The sequence below is a fragment of the Capra hircus genome, chromosome 9, assembly GCF_001704415.2.
Source record: "Capra hircus breed San Clemente chromosome 9, ASM170441v1, whole genome shotgun sequence".
Classification (NCBI taxonomy): domain Eukaryota; kingdom Metazoa; phylum Chordata; class Mammalia; order Artiodactyla; family Bovidae; genus Capra; species Capra hircus.
This window is the reverse complement of record NC_030816.1, coordinates 73,272,575-73,293,732: the sequence shown is the minus strand read 5'-3', so window position 1 is coordinate 73,293,732 and position 21,158 is coordinate 73,272,575. Positions and strand designations below refer to the sequence as shown.

The 21,158-nt window shown below is 42.0% G+C and overlaps 1 protein-coding gene across 1 annotated transcript in view; it reads right to left on the bottom strand.

Annotated features, from left to right (window-relative positions):
• The window catches only part of UST (uronyl 2-sulfotransferase), a 316,888-nt gene continuing 296,019 nt past the window's right edge, over nucleotides 290-21,158 (bottom strand). The window contains exon 8 of the mRNA XM_018053327.1: nucleotides 290-3,361. Coding sequence (XP_017908816.1) covers nucleotides 3,078-3,361 — 284 coding nt within the window. The 3' untranslated portion in view covers nucleotides 290-3,077. The remainder of the gene's footprint in view (nucleotides 3,362-21,158) is intronic.

Sequence of the window (21,158 nt, the reverse complement as noted above, 5' to 3'; positions counted from 1 at the left end):
GCAAGCCTTATCTTCCCACGTGACCACAGGCGGCAGCGTAGATCCCTCTGGTCAAGGCTGAGGATTCCAACCAAGCACCCTGACACCCAACCAACCAGTACATGAAACAACACAAGCAGCAGTCGCTTAGTGTCATCTAATTACAGGGGCGTTTCCAGATTTTTAACAATGCATCTTTCCCCAAATCACATCTTAAGGAAGAAGCGTTGGCCCATTAAGCAGGCTGAGGGGGGCAGTGAGAATCTGCAGGCAGTTTTATTTCCAGCTATCAACAGAATGGGAAAAAATGTCAACTTATTTATATTCATTTATTTACACGGGTAATGAATAAGTTAAGGAACACTTCATCTCAAACACAGATTGCTTTTATTTTAGTTAAGCTAATGTTTCAGTTCCATATATACTTTTGAATTTCCATCAATGTCAAATACCATTTTTTCTTTCTTCTTGAAAAAAACAAAAACAAAACGATTTACAAGCACTTTTACGGCACTCAAGGAAAGTAGGCTGAAGGTTCATAATAATAATTTTCCTTTTAAAAAACATCCATCAGACCAAAATAAAATCATTTTAATTAACTCCTTCCTGAGTAACTAAAACCTTGGAATGTGCTGAAAGGTTATAATAAATAAGGCAGTCAAAGATCAACCAGCTTAAAATGTATTTTTTAAATTAAACTATGTAAAATGTACAATATATTTCATGAAGTACAAACTGTGTTGGGCTCAGGGCCAAAGAAATGTTGTCATGTGTGCCAAATAAACTGATGAAATGCCTTGACTTCTAGGGCCCAGAGGCTGTTTGTTGGGGCAAAATTACATCAAGTCCTGGTAAGTAAATCAGTCAGCTTCTGATGTTGCAGAGATCACTGCTGACAATAATTGCTTTTGAACACACAGGTAGAAGTGCTTACATGCACTTGCATTAAGAGGAGGCATTCTTTTTAAAGATGACCAATTGTCCTGATGTTCTGACAATAGCAGAGAATACTCAGCGGACCTTATTTTCAGATAGTGGGATTGCACAGTGTGTAAACTAAGGATTGTTCTTTATAGGCGGTTTCAAAGAAGTGACTCACAATGTACCAGGCAACAGCTCTTGTTCTTAAGTTGACTGTGATAGCTGTTCTCTAGGTTGATTTTTAAAGTAAGCCTAACAATAGGGCCCTGGTCTCTCTAAACAGGACAAAGGATATTTCCTCTTCTAAGCACATTTCCCTGCATTGCTTTCCTGCCCCAGTTCTCTGAGACAGAAAGGAGGCTCACAAGTGGCCAAATGCTGGACTCTATGCCTCTGTGGTCCCAGCCTTCACTGGACTCCTGCGGGGTGGAGCCTTCTCAATACATCTCATGATAAAGTAGCTTTAGTGCACACTTGACAGGTTCCAAATGACTTGCTTTATACCTTGGCTACTGTCCAATGTTAGTGAACGAAGAAAAAATTCTAGAGAGACTTGTTGGTTTCTGAAAAGTAGAAAATGTGTACCTTGTGTAAAGTCTGAGTCTTATTTACTGTGAAGTATTCCCGACTCACACTTTGCTAGTGCTCCTGAAGGGCTGGCTCTAGGGGAAAAAACCTGAAGGAGACAAAATTTGCCCCTAGTATCCTGCCTGCCACCACCCACTGCACTGCTGCTTCTAGGCCGACTATGTATTTTCTGCCCAGAAGTATACGTGTTTTTGGAAGGGGATGGTCACAGATGAAGACATTTCAAAATCCAAAGAAATAGATTGCTGATGATTGAACCAAGGCATCCGGAGAGGGGGCAGGTGATGGGAATGAGCTGGGGAGGAGATATTTTGGAGGAATGGGCCCAGCTTCTACTCAGATTACCTTGGGGGCAGACACTTACTCATGAAGCTGGCCAAGCAGTCTCTTATCTAGAAGCTCCTGCTTTTCTTACTGACCTCCTAGTAAGAGTTTCTCAGGAGGGAGCTGCTTCCATAATAAGTGGACTTCAGTTTGACCGCTGCTTGCACAGAACTCAGTATCACCTTCCACCCAAAACACGTACCTCTTAAGGGACCAGAAGGTGAAAGGTACCAGCTACTTGGGACCCTGCTGGCCAGGGGTGTGCCTGATAGATCATGCCCTGTGGTCAGGCTTAGAACTTAGGCCACAGGAGTCAAGTGTCAGAGCTACAGTCAGTTCCTGGATTTCTAGGTAAAACAATGCTGATGAGAGACGTTTCGTACCATGGAAAAAGGACACAGCCATGCCATTTTCCTAGACCACATGTCCTTCAGAGTCCATCTGTCTTGCCTATGCTCTTCCTTAAACAGCCAACAAATTCTTTTCCCGGCTATGCTAGTTTGAAGTCTGGCAGAATGGAGCTTGTGAACAGAATGTCTCAATGAAGCCTGCCACGCACTTTGACCTTGAGAGGTACTCAAGGCTCTGGACTGATTGAGGGTGTGGCAGAAGCCGACTTGCTCTTTCAGAGATAATACATGTGTTGCTCTGGGTGGAAGTGTCCCCCGAGATGGACCAGGGGCGGAATTCTTCCCGTGTGGGCAGAAATCACTTATACAGGGACATCCTCCCTTTCTGATGTCCTTATCTGTCTTACTGTTTCCTCTTATAGCCTTCTAGAGTAGGCTTCCTGGGTCTCTGCAGTGGTTTTGTGTTTTTGCTGAAATATACAAGTCTGGACATTTTCAACCACCGAGGTAATACTTTTACAGGTGACAAATGATGAGTTACTGGGCTGTAGGCTCTATTTCTCCCTCTTCTCTCATTTATACTAGGGGAAGAAAAGCTATTTTATGACAAGATGCCTTGTGATGGAGCTGTCTAATGTACCTGGGAAGGACCCAAGGAGCCAGAAAAACACAGAATAAAATTACAACAAATAAAACCCGCAAAACCGGGCATCTCCCAGTGACCCCAACCTGTGGGAACGTTTGTTCTTTTTAATGCTGTGAAGCATTAATTTCGTCCCTTAAGGATTTTTTTCTTCCCCCAACACACACACACACACACACACACACACACACACACACACACACACACACACACACACACACAAACTTTCTGGAAAGGGAGATTAAGCCACTGGAGGCAACACAGCGCTGGCATCACCTCTTATAAATATCTTCGAGCCACTTCGCATCATCCTGTTCCTCGTCATCGATTGGCTCCTCGGTTTCCAGTGGGGTCGGGATGAAGAACTGGGGTCTCAACGGTGGGTGGCTGACGCGAGACTTGAGTCCGAACTTGCGCTTCAGCAGGTGGAACTGCTCCTTGACGTAGTGGTAGAACTCGTACTCATATCTCATTCGCTGGTAGAGAATCTGCACGGCCTCGGGAGAGGGGACGGTCTTCTTCACGGTCACAGTCATGTTCCCAAGTTTCCTATGCTCTGGAAAAGAAGCGGGGGTGCACATGAGCCACAGTCTGCAATGTCCTGGCTTAGAGAGGATGGTGGTGAGCTCCTGAGTTACCTGGTGCCCCTGGCAGCTCCCAAGGGGAGAGACTCAACTGACATACCAGGACTAGAAGGGAAAAGTGGCTGCCCAGCAATGCTGGGAAAGGATTCGTCGTATTCCAGGTGTTACTATCAACACAAGATGACTACACCTCAACCAGCTAACATCCCTTTCGCGAGATGTGAACTGATGGAACTCGGTCAGGATGCAGGGCTAACTGTAAGTGATACATTCTTTTGAGCAGCAAGACCTACCTGCTTTTCATCTTTTATTTCCTGTTACTTTCAGAAGGAAGCACAGAAAAAGACTGTCTCACCACTTTCTAATCACCTTGGTTTTTTTAATTTGAAAATATGGACATCCTGGGGATCTTCCTGACCCAAGGATCAAACCCAGGTCTCCTGCATTGCAGGCAGATTCTTTACCAGCCGCCAGGGAAAGGTCAGTTGTCTAAATGTCACCAGATTTTCAACATGTACACATGACAGGACTCATCAAAACCTGGTTTCTGTCCCCTCAGTGCTCCAGTCCAGTCAGATTGCTCTTGCTCCCTTGTTGATAACTCAGTGGCATCTTTCAGGCCTTCTAGGACTTCTTAGCATGACCTCACAGCACCAAAGGCTACACACGCCACCTTGGAGCTGCCCTCCTGTGGCGTCTGCAGGAGTGTTTCCCTGGTGGTCCTGGCCTCCTGATTGCTCCTTCAGTGCTCCAGGCCCCGGGCTCATCCCCTGTCTGTCCCTTGCATGGTAGTGCTCCCAGGTCTCCGGTCCTGCCTCTTCCCTACTCCCTTCCTTCCTCTCTGACTGGTTTCATTCAGTCCTCCACCCTCTAGTTTTCATACCACTGGACACACAACCTAAAGTTTATATGAAACAGTTATAGCTTCTCAGTCCCTTTGTTTTCCACAGAGCTGCCAAATAATAGGAAGGAAAACGACATTGCCAGGGGGTTATTTCATGGTCAGAAATAGGAGTGCTAAAAAAATAAATAAATAAAAAAGCAGGAGTGTTATTTTGTGGCAGGAGAAGCAGAGATGCAGATGCAATCAACACTGACGGCAAATATCTATTATGGGTTTGGATTATGCCCACATGTATGCTATTTTATTTAATATTCCCAATCAGCCTGTGGGGTGTCGTGGCCCCTATCTTGCAGATGGGGAAATAGAAGCTCTTGAAAATTAAATGACTTGCCCAAGGTCATGGCTAGTGAGTAAGCGACAGAGCTGAATTGGAGCCCAGGTTTCTCGTTTGTGATGAGGTTTCCCCTAAGTACTGGGCTGTAACCCATGCAGCTTTTGTGAGCCTGCAGAAAATTATCACCTTCATATGGAAAGACTAGAGGGCAGTTTGCCTTTTATGGTTAGCAGAGAATTTTTTAAATCACATTTCGAAGACATATGGTTAAGTGTCTTTCTCTACAATAATCAGCGCTATGGAAAAGTCATTCCAGTGCTAAGTGTTCTACATTTTTGTAAAATGCCAGACTTTCCCTCCAAACAAAACAAAGCTACGTGAACTATGGGATCAGCCTCTCTCCAGATTGCTGTAATAGCAGTACTAGAGGAAGTTGTTAGGAATTTTTGGAGACTGTTGTTATTTCAGCCAGAAAACAATCATGCTTTAAAAATCCATACTTATTAGCAGCATCCTTTGGGGAGTGAGGCAGCCCTCGTGAGGTGGGTATATACTGTCGAGCATAACCATCAAGAAGTGGAGAACTAACTCCACGTGGATCTTTTGAGAAGCAGGACCCCAGAGATGACGTTGAGGCGCTCACGTCTCATGGGTCCCCTGGCGAACATTTCAAAAGAAGATTCAAATACAGAGCAGCTTCCATTAAGGCAGGGGAGGCAAGCGGGCAGTCTGAGATCTGACCGGCGGGCTATGTGTTATTTGACCTGAGGGTAATTTTTTTTTTAAAGAAATTGACTTAGTTGTTTTAAGATTTGGTCTATTTCACAAGGAAGTCTGGATTTCTGGCTTCTCTCAAAGTGAGGTGATATTCTTCTGGAGCTGAGCAGGGCTACCCCTCACTGCTGGAGGTCACAGCTCTCCATTTTGTCTCAGACTCTAAACGGCAGTTCATTCTTTTATGTTACCTGCCTGGCTGCTATAGAAATCTGAATTTTAGGCTTCTAATTAAAAGGTTTTGAATTCTGAGTTACAGAAACCTAGGAAGCAAGTGCTTTGTGTCCAAGTTAAGGCTCTAGTTTGAGCTCATTTGTGTGTCCCATCCTCATTTGCGTATTTATGTCACCCTTGCTCCTTACTTTCTGCATTTATGGAATGAGTTTTCCGTACCAGGCATAGGAGTTACCAGTAGTGAATGTGACTTTATCATCATTATCATCTTTAGGCATTTCTGAGTGCTTTTTCAGTGCAAGGACTGTTAAGTTATCTAGCATGCATTTAATCTTTCCAAAGTGAGGCAGGCGCTCTTATTATCACCGTTTTACAGATGTGACATTGGAATTTGGTACCTTGGCTCAAGGTCACACAGCTGGTAAGCGGAGAAGCCACAAGTTGGGTCTGAGACAGTCTGACTACTGAGCCTAAACTCTTAACCCTTCATGTTTCTTATGGTTCGATGGAGCTCACAGTATAAGCTCGTGGGCCTGCTCACCATGGGGGCAGACAGGGCATTTCCCTCCGGTTGGATTCATGGCATCAATGTGTCCTCACCTTGGTCAGAACCCCCTAGTAGAGGGACCAAGCCCAGTGAGCTTGTCTTAAGTACTCCACATGGATTGGGTCTTTTTTTTTTTTTTTTAAGAAGCAATCTTTTTCAAGTGCAGTGACTTTGGTTTTGTTTTTTAAGTTTTTATTAAAAATTTTTTTGGCCGTGCCATGCAGTATGCAGGATCTTAGTTTCCCGGGCCAGGGATTGAACTTTTGTCCCCTGCAGTGGAATTGTAGAGTCTTAACCTCTGGACCACCAGGGAAGTCCTCAGTTGGCTCTTTCATAACTACTATAACTATTCGATCATATAGATCTGCTATGTGGGGCAGCCGAAATGCATAGGGTACATCTCTGCGTGTGTGTGTGTGTGTGTGTGTGTGTATGTTTCCAAAAGATGGAAAACTTTTAGGAGGGTTCTGAGCCACCTTGAAACTTCAAAAAGAAATTTCCCCTGGATTTGCTGTCTTCCACCAGTTCCACCTAGCTGCTCTTCTAATGGAGCCTGTTATGCTGAGAACGTCTGGAGAAGGGTGGTACCCCCTCTGTCCTTGTACTTTCACAGCTCAGCACCTGGGGAAACAGTGCCCTCCACTCATGTTTGTGGAGTGAAGGAAAAGAAACCAACAGAAGGAAGAGGGTGTAGTCAGACCTGAAGAAGGCTTGGCTGTGTCTGTGAGGTGCAGACACAGCCAAGTGGAGACAAAGGCAGTATCTGAGCGTGCTTCATAGAAAACCCTCAAGAGACCCATGCATGCTGGGTCTACCCTCGCATCTGGGACGTTTCAGCTCCCACTGGAGTCTATAAATTCCAGTGCTTAGCTTTGTGGTTCAGTTGCCTTTTGGGAATGACACTGCTGGCTATGTCATGTTTTTCTGCCTCTGTCCTTTAATTAATAAATACATTTTGGCAAAGGAAAGCTGTGGTTTCAGGAGGCTTTTAATTTTTTTTTTTCACTTTTCTTATTTACCTTGAGGGATTGGCCAAAGAAGACCTATTAAATCATAATAATTGCTGAAAATTTCCTCAAAGTTAGGCACTGGCTTTGAGCTGTGAAATGATCCTAAGGGCAAATAAACAAGCAAACAGAAAACAACCTCTGATCTCTTTATTTGAACAGCAAAAGAAGGATGGTTTTTTTCCTTACAGACATGCCCAAAGTCAGCCATAGAGTCAGGACTATGTGAGGACAAACTCTTCCAGGCTCCCAAGTTCTGGCTTCTCATTGAGAAGTGGCTCGGAATGGGGACCCCTTTCTACACCGCCAACCCCCAATAACAGAAAATTCTGCAATTGATCATCCAATGCTGGCAGAGACAAAAAACCCCAGACTATACAATAAGGTCAGTTGGAAGACTGCTGAGTTGGGTCAGCTTTCTGCATTATTAAAGCTTTATAAAAAGTGGCATAAACAGCTCAATAACCAGCCTTCCCCTGAATTTTTTCCCCACCCCATCAAAATAGCATCCCTTCATTTGCATAGAGCTCTGTGGATTAGCATGTTTTCGCTATCCTCACAACAACCCATTTAACCTGAAGACGCAAGAGGTCACAGAACTGGTTCAAGGTTGCCTGAGTGACTGTCCTGAAACTAGAAATCAAGCTTTCTGACTCCCAGTCTAGCACCTTTTTGCTTCATCACTGGCTGTTAATTTCCAAATTGAGTGGAAATCTATAACCACCCACTTCTCCTTGCCCTGTGTGTATTCTGGCATTAAGGACATCGGTTGAAAAGAAGGGCTTGAGTGTTCTAAGTCATGGGGAATGCTTTGGTAAGTCTGGGAGGATCTGGTGAAAAACCTGCAAGCCAGCAAAAATGTTTTCAGACTGAAAGAGACTGTGTCTTTTTCATTTTTAGATCCCCAGTGCCCAGCTCCACGCCTGGCACATAACGACCCTCAATAAAGGTTTGTTGATTTGAAACCTGTATGTTAAATCCATCTGTAAGACTGGATTAACGCGAAGGGCAACTTTTGGTGTTGACTGTACATATGGGTTTTTTTTTTTTTTTTTTGCTAAATTCTTTCCTTAGTGGAAGGTCCTGCCTGAGCGAACTTTCCATGTCTAGAAATCAAATTTCTCTAGGGTAGGCTGATAGGGGAGGTTAGGCTCACAGGTCCTTCAGGAAAGGCAGCATTATTTGCTTTTCTGAGCCACTCCATTGGAGAGCGCTGTGTTATAGTGGCAGATCATTTCATTGTTGGTTTCAGTTACTGAGTCATGTCCAACTCTGTGACACCATGTACTGCAGCACGCCAGGCTTTTCTGTCCTTCACTATCTCCCAGAGTTTGCTCAGATACGTGGATATCAAGGAGATCAAACCAGCCAGTCCTAAAGGAAATCAACCCTGAATATCATTGGACAGACTGATGCTGAAGCTCCAATACTTTGGCCACCTGATGTGAAGAAAGACTGAAGACAGGAATCTCTTCTCAGAGAATGACAGAGGATGAGATGGTTGGATGTCACCTCGAGATTGAAGGCAGGAGAAGGGGATGACAGAGGATGAGATGATTGGATGGTATCACCAACTCAGTGGACATGAATCTGAGCAAACTCCGGGAGATAGTGAAGGACAGGGAAGCCTGGTGTGCTGCAGTCCATGGGGTTGAAAGAGTCAGACACAACTTAGTGATGGAATAAGAAATGTTACAATAAGGGACTTTTACTACAAACATTAATACCTATGCAAAAACATATAATACAGACCATGACCTCGTGGCTAATGAGTTTATGTCACATGTATTATTTAAAGTCATTCATTAAAAAAATCTAAACACTGTTGGGGCAATAAAACATCTTTGTGACCTAATTTTTCTATACTAATGTTGTTCAATTACTTAATTTGTCATCATTTGGGGTACTTTTTAATTGCTAGTTCTCCAACAGCAAAAGAAAATGTTTCATTTAGAAGGAAAACATTCATTCAGATCACATGCACTTGACCCAAGTGCAAAGGGCTTGCTGTGAACATAATTTAAACTGTGGCTCTTTGGCTGGTCTTACACGCTCCCTGGGGGAAGAACTTCAGACCAGCCCATTGGGAGTATCCTCAGGGAAAGGACTGCAAAGGGCAACTTCCACAATGACCTTGGAAAGGCTCCATTCAGCACCAAGTGCTCCCGTCTGCATAGGATGCCTGCCAGTCGAAGGCAAGCAAGCTAGGTTTCCTCATTGTTCTCCCAGGGCACTGCCAAGCAAACACTGAGAACTTTTTTGTATGTGTGTGTGTGTGTTAGTTGCTCAGTCATGTTTGACTCTGTGTGACCCCATGGACTGTAGCCCACCAGGCTCCTCTGTCCATGGAATTCTCCAGGCAAGAATACTGGAGTGGGTAGCCATTCTCTTCTCCAGGAACTCTTCCCAACACAGAGGTAGAACCCAGGTCTTCTGCACTGGCAGGTGGATTCTTTACCATATGAGCCACTAGGAAAACCCTTAACTTTTAAAAATGTAATGCTAAATATCATTTACCAGCAACCTGTCTGTATGTAAGAACAGTGACTAACTATGCACCCAACAGGGCCACAAGCTGAGGTCATCCATGGATATTACTTTACTGCCCATGATGTAGATTTTTGCAAAAGCAGTGGCTCTTTCTAGCTTTGCCATACTGACATTATATTTGGACTGGTTCATAATCTTCAGAACTCTTAAAAGTCCCTCTAACGTAAATAACAAGGAAATCACAGACCTGCTCCATGAAGTCTCCCTCCCTACCCCTCTTCATCTGTCAAACGAGCATAATGGAAAAACGATGTCGCCCTGGCTCTGGGCCAAAATAAACAATCTGGAAATACTGTGTAAACCCAGCTGCCGCACCAGAGGACAGAGGCCTTGCTTTATGACCTCCAAGATGGTTCACCATATGCAAAATAACAAAACCTCACCCCAGACTTGCCATCTTTTCTGATCCTGGGCTGGTTCTGGCATCCCCTCCCTTGACTGCAGTAAATACACACCTACCAAAGCCCCCTCGCCCCAACAATCTGAGTTTGTCTGAACCTGGTCCAACAGAGATGATGGGCAAAAGTAATGAATACCAATTGAATAACAACCAGATGTGGGGCCACATTTTACTACTGGGCGGGAAAAAGCATTATCGAAAGACAGGCATCAATTCTTCAGCTTCAGGGGAGCTGAGAGGTGATCCACCAAGAAGCCCTGCTCTTTTAAAAAGTGAACTGAGGTTTACACATCTCAGGTCAGAGTACATCCAGACATTTCCAGTGCCCAAGGGAAGAGGTATACTTTTCTGGGTGGCAGGTGTGATGAAAGTCAAGGTCAGGTGGAGTGGGGCTGGGGCATTAACCAGCACGAGGGAGTGCTGCCAAGCCCCACGCCCTGCCGGCTGCTCCCAAAACCAGGTGAACATGATGCTCACCGCAGATAGAGTAAACTCATTTCCTGAATTACACAGAGAGGCCACACAGTTCAAACACAGGCGACTCCCCTGCAGCTGCCTGCACCGGAAATGAATGTGTCTCACCGAGGCTCGCAGCAGTGTGTTGGCTGAAACGGCCACATTTGATTTGCCACTGGGATGATGGATGGCATGTTAAGACCAGCTTCTTGGAGGTAAGGCAATTAGGGGAGAAAAGAACAAAAAGCGCTTCATGGCTGACTAGGAGCCTGGGGTTGGTAAAATCAACAGAGGGATTTTTTTTTTTTTGCAATCTTCTTTCCAGATCTGGAAATACCAATAATTAAAAAATAAATTGAGCTCACTTTGAATTTCAAGAACACCTTGATTCTATGTAGGCAAGTGAAAGTTACACGATTTACTTCTTTTTCTTTTTAATGGCTGAAAGTGCTGGGCTCCCTTGATGGATGAGATAAAAGATTCTTTTTTTTTTTCTCCTGGTCACAGCTTGCAGCATGTGGGATCTTAGCTCCCCAGCTAGGGATGGAACCCAAGCCCCCTGCTTGGGAACTTGGAGTCTTAACCACTGGACCACCTTGGAAGTCCCAAGACTTGTTATAATGTCTCTGATTTGCTTTGAATTTTGGAAGCAAAAGCAATTGGCTTGTGGGTCACGAGGGCCCACTGAGAGGAGAGCAGGCAAGCAGCTCTGGAAGGAAGCATGCGTTTCTAGAGATATTGTTCAGGCAGTGTCCTAACCCCATGGACTCCTGAGGTGAGAGGGGCTCCCAGGTTCTTGGTCTGGGGAAGCCAATTCGACAACACTTACCCTCAGTTGCTGGGGGTGGGTGGTGGAGGATTTTCTTGCCTGGCCTCTGTTTGCTCATTCATCACCTCTGCATTAAGTATCTACTAAGCAAGGGATTGGGGGCAGGAGGAGGAGGGGACGACCGAGGATGGGATGGCTGGATGGCATCACTGACTCGATGGACATGAGTTTGGGTGAACTCCGGGAGTTGGTGATGGACAGGGAGGCCTGGCATGCTGCAATTCATGGGGTCGCAAAGACTGAGCGACTGAACTAAACTGACTGAACTGAAGCACAAAAAATGAGTCCAGAAAATAAGAACCGCTAAAAGCTGAAACCACAGGGTCTCAGGCAGAGAAGGAAAAGTAAACAATAAAGAGAGAAACAAGTGTATAATTCACCCAACAACTTCCCAAGAGATCTGAGAATCCTCGCTCGACTGCAGGCCCGGAAGGGCTCAGTCAGAGGGGAGCATCAGAGGAGAGATGAGACGTGGGGCACCACTGAGGGGTGGGCACTGAGGGCTACCTTTGAGTCCTTCTGTGTGACCAAGTGAACACCTGGCTGCACAATGCAATTATTTCCAATTAGCACCCCAGCTGATTCTGATGGTGTCCAACCCCACTCAGATCCCAAAGCTTAGAATGAAATGCATCAGGGCTGGAAGAGACATCCCTGCTCTCCTGTTCACACACTCAGGAGCTCCGAGTAATGGGGGTGAGGGGCTTCCCGGTGCCCACCGGGTCAGGGCCCAGTTTCCCAGTCTCTCCTGCTGCCCTTGTTCACAGGGTGGAGGGAATTTGTTCTTTTCTCCCCAGCTTTGGCCTCATGACCCAGATCATAAAAAAGCTGCTATATTTCTTTGAAAGGATATCCCACCCAATTAGACATGCATGCTTTCCCCAACACAGCATTTTGCCATTAAAATACTGGCTTGAGCGTGAGAATGGCAACAACAGAAGGATTTATTTTCACTGCAACAATTGAACTGAACATTTCTGTTTGAAAATCCATTTCTGAAAAAAAATTATTGGAAGACTTACTGTGGCAATATGAAGAAAATGTTAGAAATAGACTTTCTGTTTGAAACCTTTATTGAGAAATGCATTTTTGTTACCTTTTCTACTTTATCTGGATCAATATTGTGGAAGCCCTTACCAATGGCCGATGAGGGCAGCTTAATCAAATGGATTTATCTGAACAAAGTGGATAAAGAGAAACACTGACCCAGTAGTTCTGTCCGGATGTCTTGACATCTGACAATCTCATAAATTTTGCCTTTACTTTATATGCAAGTTTCTTCTTCTCTCTCTTCCTCACAGTCTGTATATTGTTAGCAGGCTTAGGCTACTTGTCTTCTACACACACACACACTCACACACACATGCTCCTCTCATGTGCCAGGGAAGAGGCCCTCCCCTGCAAATACACTGCTTCACCTAAGTCTAGCTCTGAAGGTATTAAAGACAATTGCTGACACACACAGTTACTCTGACACACTACAGATGGTGACACACCCACAGGATACTTCTTTGTGTCATTTTTCTATTTCTCTGTTATTTTCTTCTTTAGGGTTTCATGTAGATCAAGCTACCTATCAGCTTATGTATAGGATCAAAATAAAGTCCTTGTGCAGTTTATAAGCCTTTAGCTTTAAATATCAATTTTGGGAAAAGTCTTTTACAGCTTAAAAATTCATTTTTCTACTTATGATGTACATAGTATATACAAACCATATGTATACATACTAACATATATATACATACACACATATGCAAATATATAGATTTTGAAAAAGATTAAGTAGATAAAGTGATTTTATATCATCACATTTATTGTAGTAATATATATCCTTCTAGTCTTTTTCTTATTTATGTATATGAGTTGTAAAATAGATCTCTGCTATACTGCTTATTTAGTTTTACAGTCTTTTAAACTTAACAGTGTTCTTGGCCTGGAGAATCCCAGGGACAGGGAGCCTGATGGGCTGCTGTCTATGGGGTCGCACAGAGTCGGACACGACTGAAGCGACTTAGCAGCAGCAGCAGCAGCAGCAAACTTAACCGATGACAAGGATTCACCTACAGTATTAATTATTCCAAGTCATATTTTGCAATATTCATATATATGTATATGTATATATTTTGCAATATATATATGTATATGTATATATTTTGGCTGCACTGCATGGCTTTGAAGGATCTTAGTTCCCCGATCAGGGATTGAACTTGAGCTTTTAGCAGTGAAAGCGCTGAGTCCTAACTACTGACATCCAGGGAATTCCCTGCAGTGTGTTTTTATGTGCTCCATTTTATGGATGCTGTTTAGGTCATGTGCTAGTTTGCTATAGTTACATAACTGAGTTGTTTTACAGTTTCTGTGACTGAATAATATGACATAAACATCCATGTTCATAAGTGATCATGTGCCTTTCTGCATGTCTCCCTAAAACAAATGGTAGCTTTAGATATTGAGTAGTGAATCTTCTTCTGAGAGCTGATAAGGTCTTCAATTCTGACAGCTCTTCTGTCAACGACCCTGAAATTTGTGTAATGTAGTTTTCCTAAATTTTAAGACATTTTCTTTAACTTTACACAGTGTCAACCCAACTATAACTTAACTAAAGACCTAAAATGCATAGGACTTTTTGAAGATGGTGTACCTAGTATCTGTGACAATAGAAAGTCCTTAAGCATAGCATTTAATATGGGAGTGCTATGGTTTAGTGCACAAAAATTCTTAGTAAATTTTACCATATGATGAGTAGTTCCTCACTCTTGGACTCTATAAACTAGATATTCAGAATCTAGCTTTTGCTTTATCATTAATTCTAGATAAATTTTCTCAGCACAATATGGTCTAATTCATTCTCATTGTTGTTGTTTTAGAGTTATATTTATCACAGTGATCAGTCTTGATGAGTGAACTTTTTTTTTTTTTTTGATGAGTGAACTTAAGGTGAGTCCCAAGAACAAGCAACTTGGATGTTCTCTCTGGAATGTTAAACATGGTGAGATTTTGATAAACCCTTGAAGGGCTTTGAATGAAGTAGCTGTTACATGGAAGACAAGCATGTCGATAAGCGAGATATTTAACCTCTTGCTCAGGCACTAAAAAGTTAGGTTAATAAGAGGTGCTACTCAAAATAACCATATCCAAGTCAGGAAAGCCTGAAGTGAAGTTCCAAGGATGCCGTTAATTCCACTGAGAGAATTTACAATGTTACTTTAAAATTACTTTATCTGGGTAACTGATAGCACACTGGTAGTACCAGGTCTTAGGAGGATGTGAATTAACAGCTTTGTCTCCTCCTCTTGAGGTCAGATTTTTGACTGCAAGCTCTGTAAGACAGTATGAATATCTAAAAGGCCCAAATGGCTTTGCAGATGAAATTGCCACTGTCCATTTGTATGGAGGAGATCCATTTGTTTACTTAAGCAAGGTCTGAAATTGACATGCTAATACCAGAAGGTATAAGACCACCTTCAGGGAAAATGCCTGGGTACCATGGCTATTACTTTGAAGAACAATGGTAAATATTTGCTGTGAACATGTAAATACTGTAAGAATGTTAAAGAGGTTAAAATTTACAAATGTAATCTGAGAATAAAACAATACATTTCTCACTATCTTTTTGAAAGGTTTGATTGTGACAGAAACTTGTCTTTGTAACTAGAACTTGCCTATGAAAGATGATTGTTGTTTTTCAGTCGCTAAGTCGTGTCTAACTCTTTGCGACCTCATGGGCTGCAGCACGCCAGACTCCTCTGTCCTCCACCATCTCCCAGAGTTTGCTCAAATTTATGCCCATTGCGTTGGTGATGCTGTCTAACCATCCCATCCTCTGCCACTCCCTTCTCCTTTTGCCTTCAATCTTTCCCAGCATCAGGCTCTTTTCCAATGAGTCGATTTGAAAGATGGTGGGCTACAGTCGCTGCAAGTTTCCAAGAGAAGATATTTAAATGATTAATTGCTTTTGGGGCAGAAGCTGCTATTAGAAACGGATAGTGGGGAGAAGTATATCTATTGAGGTAGAATAGAAATGTAAACGTCTTCTGATGAGAAAAATTAAGTTCTTTCATTCTTCTGACATATGAAGGAGAAGAGGGGGAACAACAACAGGCATTGACAGTTAGTGGCTTATAAACGAAGATGGTCAGTGGGGATGTAAACTTCCCTGGCTAATGGCTGTGAGAAGCTGCAGAAACCTGTGATGTTCAGCAGAAGGGAGAGAGAGGACAAGCTGCCGGTTTGGATGTCACACGAGCCTGAAATTGTGTTGTTGAGCTCCAGGTTTCCTCTTTGGTAAGACGGGAGGCAAGGGGAGAACTAAAAAGAATCCCACTAACTCATCTGGTAAAGAACCTGCCTGCCAGTACAGCAGATGTAAGAGACGCAGGTTCGATCCCTGGGTTGGGAAGATCCCCGGGAGGAGGAAATAACAACCCACTCCAGTATTCTTGCCTGGAAAATTCCATGGGCAGAGGAACCTGGCGGGCTACAGTCCATGGGGTTGCAAAGAGTCGGACACGACAGAGCAGACATGCATGCAATGCTGGAGAGACCGTGCTGGTGCATTAGAAGCAGCCAAGAAAGGGATGCTAATGTTTCCAAAAAATGTTCATAGGTATCATTAAGTTCTGTCAGTCCTGGTTCACTTCAGAAACTGTCTTAGAGACAGGTGAAGTGGGAGACAGGAAAAAAGAATAATTTGAATGACATGTAAGACATGGAAAAAATATCTATTCAAAGGATGGAAAATCAAAGATGTTTGAAGGAGAAAAATCAACAAACGGAAAAGCTGTAACCCATTACATTTTAGTTTTCTTGGGGCATGAAATGAAGTTTCATGATGTTCTAAAAACAACAAACGAACGGCATAAAATTGAATAAATGAATTAGCATTGAATCCATACTATATATTTTTTTACCTCATTTTGATATAATAATAGAAATTGGTTAGTTATGTCATGGTCCTCTTCTTAAATCATACCCAGAGAAACATTTTAAAAATTTCAAATGGTTTCTACATTCTAGCAAAACCAGCCATAAGACAGGCTGGTTCATTTATGACTTTCCAGTAACCTTTCACTTTAATGGCTTTTACCAAATGATTTATTTACTTGGTCCGAGCTGAGGTAACCTCCTGGCTGCACTGCTTGCAGCCCTCACAGCTCAGAGTCTAAGGTCCTGAGTTTCTTCATTAAGATGTCTTGTGAGTTTCTGTGGAGGCTGAGGGTTCTCATGAAGAGACACTAGGAGTCCCTGGTTCAGTTTTAAAATGTCCTGCTTTCCCTCACCTTTCTCTTTGGAGAAGAGAGGAAAATCACTGACACTTTCTGACCCATCAAATGTTATAAAGTAGCAAAGTTTCTGTACCTTTGCAAAAGGCTGAGCATTTCAAGTCTTTGCAAGTTCCATCGTTCTGATTCACATTTCTCTTGTCTTTACTGCCTTACTCCCTTTACATTACTAGATAAATCTACTAAAATTCATCTAAAATAGCAGGTTTTAAAAATAAAACCTGTATGGTCTCATTAGCTTTTCCATTAAGCATTGGGGTCACTTTTGGCCCCAGTAGCATCTGGCATTGCAAGAGACTATAAAGACAGTGCTAGTATGTGTTATATGTCTATAACAAGAGTTAGCATGTACTCCATAAAAACTGTACCATTTCTACCAAAAAAGGATTCTAATTTAATAATACTACTTAACTCAATCATCAGTTTTTAGGTTTTACTTGAGATAAGAAATGAAGAAGAAAAGCTGAAGAACTGATGCTTTTGATCTGTGGTGTTGCAGAAGACTCTTGAGAGTCCCTTGGACTGCAAGGAGAGCCAACCAGTCCATCTTAAAGGAAATCAGTCCTGAATATTCATTGGAAGGACTGATGCTGAAGCTGAAACTCCAATACTTTGGCTATCTGATGTGAAGAACTGACCCCTTGGAAAAAACCCTGATGCTGGGAAAGATTGAAGGCAGGAGGAGAAGGGGACAACAGAGGATGAGATGGTTGGATGGTATCACTGACTCTATGGACATGAATTTGGGCAAGTTCTGCGTGTTGGTGATGGACAGGGAAGCCTGGTGTGCTGCAGTCCATGGAGTCGCAAAGAGTCGGACACCACTGAGTGACTGAACTAAACTGAACTGAAGAAACGAAGGCTTGGTTTGCTGGAAATGAAGTTGAGGGAAACAGCTTTGGTTCTTCTTCGGATAGATTTAATCTCACTCTTCTTTTCTGAGTGTTGCAGAACCCTCTGGACCATAAGAACTTCTCTTTCTCCCCTTCTTTTTTTATCCCACCAAGTCCAAAGCAGCAGGAGGTGGAGAGCCACTGGGCATGATGGAATGGGGTGGTATTTGTGCAGGGAGTCACTCCTGCCCCCAAGTTTCGCTGGTACTCTGGCAGGAGTGATAGGTAGTGGCATACGATCCACCGTTCTCTCTCTCTCTCTCAAGTCCCCAGCAGTGATCATGGCCAGGCTCAGTCCAATGATCCTCATAACCTGTGTTTCTGGTCACCGTGCCTGACGGTCCAAAACTGGCCCTAGACATAAGCTTCAATTCTAGCAATTTTGGGCTGAAAGGACAGTACCCTGAGGGTCACTGAAGGCTTTTAGACCCTCATGACCTCTGTGCATTCCCTGAGATATTCAGATCTGATTCTTTGAGAAGTTAATGGTTGCAACTGAGCACATAATTCTTTATATCTACTTAGAATGTTTATGAGGGAATCAGTTTCTAGTTCCATATAACACCATTGATGGCATCACTGACTGAATGGACATGAGTTTGAGCAAACTCTGGGAGATAGTGAAGGACAGGGAAGCCTGGTGTGAGGCAGTCTATGGGCTTGCAAAGAGTCTGGCACGACTGAGCAACTGAACAATAACAACACCGTTAGCTCATCCCCTGGTTAGATAGATATATGAGTGACTAATTTTTCCTAATGTATGATAAATACATTGACATACACTGTCAAATAGTTGAAAACAGTTGACACTTGACCTTGCGCCTTATGGCAGCAGGTGGTGAATAAGGTCATTTTCATAACTGTCACGGAAATCCCTACTCCACATACAGGATAGGTCTTTAGACATAAAAATGAACACAGCAAATAGTAAAAAATGCCACAATTTTAAATGAATGAAATATGACCCTGAATATTGGCATGGAATGTTTTTAAGCTTATTGATATTCATAGCCTTTAATCATATCATGCCAGTGATCTTCCTAAGTAACAAAGGGCTTTGTAAAAATATTTGACAGCCAATAATTTTTAATAGGCTAACAAAATCAAATTAATATTATTAAATTGACTTAGGAAAAAGAACAAAGCTGAAGGCATAACCCTCCCAGTCTTCAAAACAGTGTGGTATTGGCACAGAAACAGACATATGGATCAACAGAACAGAATAGTGAGCCCAGAAATGAACCTACATACTAATGGTCAAGTAACCTTCAACAAAGTAGGCGAGACTATACAATGGAGAAAAGGCAGTCTCTTCAGCAAGTAGTGCTGGGAAAGCTGGAGAGCTGCATGTAAATCAATGAAGTTAGAACACACCTTCTCACTATACACAAAAATAAATTCTAAATGGCTCAAAGACTTAAACATAAGACAGAACACCATAAAACTCCTAGAAGAGAACATAGGCAAAACATTCTCTGACATAAATCATAGCGATGTTTTCTTAGGTTAGGATCCCAAGGCAAAAGAAATAGAAGCAGAAATAAACAAATAGGACCCAATCAAACTTATACACTTTTGCACAGCAAAGGAAGCCATAAACAAAATGAAAAGACAACTTATGGACTGGGAGAAAATATTTGCAAATTGTGCAGCAGACAAGGGCTTAATTTAAAAAAATATGCAAACAGCTCAATATTAAGAAAATCAATAACCCGGTCAAAAAATGGGCCGAAGACTGAAATATACATTTCTCCAAAGAAGACAGATGGCCAATAGATACATGAAGAAATATTAACATTGTTAGTTATTAGAGAAATGCAACTCAAAACCACAATGAGGTATCACCACCTCACGCTGGTCAGAACGGCCATCATTAAAAAGTCCATAAGCAAAAACGAAAAAAAAAGTCCATAAGCAATAAATGCTGGAGAAGGTGTGGAGAAAAGGGAACTTTCGTACACTGTTGGTGGGAATGTAGATTGGTACAGGCACTATGGAAAACAGGACAGAGGTTCTTTAAAATAACCAAAGTTACCATATGATCCAACAATCCCACTCCTGGACATATACCCAGAGAAAACTCTAATTAGAAAAGATACGTGCACCCCAGTGTTCATAGCAGCACTATTTATAATAGCCATGACATGAAAGCAGCCTAAATTTCCACTGACATATGACAGATGAGTGGGTAAAGAAAACCTGGTGTATACATACAATGGGATACTACTCAGTCATAAGAGGAATGAAATAATGCTGTTTGTAGCAATATGGATGGACCTAGAGATTATCTATTGAAGTGAAGTAAGTCAGAAAGAAAAAGACAAGTATCATATGTTACCACTTTTTTGTGGAATTTAAAATGTGATACAAATGAACTTACCTACAAAACAGAAACAAAACAAACTTATGGTTACCAAAGAGGAAAGGGGAGGGGGCGAAGATAAGTCAGGAGTTTGATATTTAGTAGATACAAACTATTATATATAAAATAAAACAACAAGTTTCTACTGTATAACACAGGGATATGTTTAATATCTTGTGACAGCCTATAATGAAAAAGAGTCTGAAAAAGATATATAATAAATATAAATATATATAACTGAATCACTTTGCCGTATACCAGAAACTAACACAATACTGTAAATCAACTATACTTTTAAAAAAATTGATTTCACTACTTAGTAATCACATTTATATCTGTAGGTTGTATATTTTGAAAAATACCTTTAAAAATAAATGTTACTGAAGGTCAACTTGCTATAATTTTAACAGTGAATACATCATGGAATATTTGCCTATCTAAACAACTAAAATAATGATGATAGGATCATAAAAAAGATCTTAAAGAAGTGCTCATTAATCACCTTTCTGTTCTATATGATAAATCATGTACTCTAAGAATTTTTAAGACTCCAGCAGACATTTGCAGCAACTAGACTGGAAACGATTCCAATTTTTGCTTTGCTATTTTAGAAAAATAAGCGATTTTCCTTGGATTGTTTGCTTTCTTAAATTCCATTCCCCGATTCATTAAAATCCTTCTCAAAAGCAAAATTGCTGCACGACTGATACAAATGACTTTACTGTTCACCAGACTGAGGCTTTGCAAGGACTTTATTAAAGCAGTCAGCTTATTTCAACTAATAATGTATTTCTCCAGGAAAAAAAAACAGAACAAAGTAACATATCTAGCATATAAATGAACATCATCTCAACAGAATTTCCAAGCTTTCCAGAAACCCTGGATTCTAAGAATTTAACAGAAAAAAAAATTTCCCAGAATCATAACTTTTATTAACTAACCTATCTCCCTCAGAGCTTCATGGTTTCAGTTTTGCCTTTTACATGGAAAGGCAGCAGAAAGGGCAAGAGCAGAGAGTATTGAAAATCCAGGCCAGAATCTGAAAGCTGGCTCTGCTGATGACTTGCTCACTGACCTGCAAAACGGGGATAATAATAGTAAATATCTCATAGGGACGTTATTAAGATTAAATGAAATGATATATCTAAAGGGCTTTAAAAGTGTGCGTAGGACACAATAAGTTTCCAAATAGGTGTTAACTGTAACAACAGCAATTATTGATATTCAGCATTATTGTTATCATCTTTCTCAAAATTTATTCTCTTGGAGGAGCAATATTCTGCTACTCCAACAGAAAAATGCTTATCTTCCCAACAG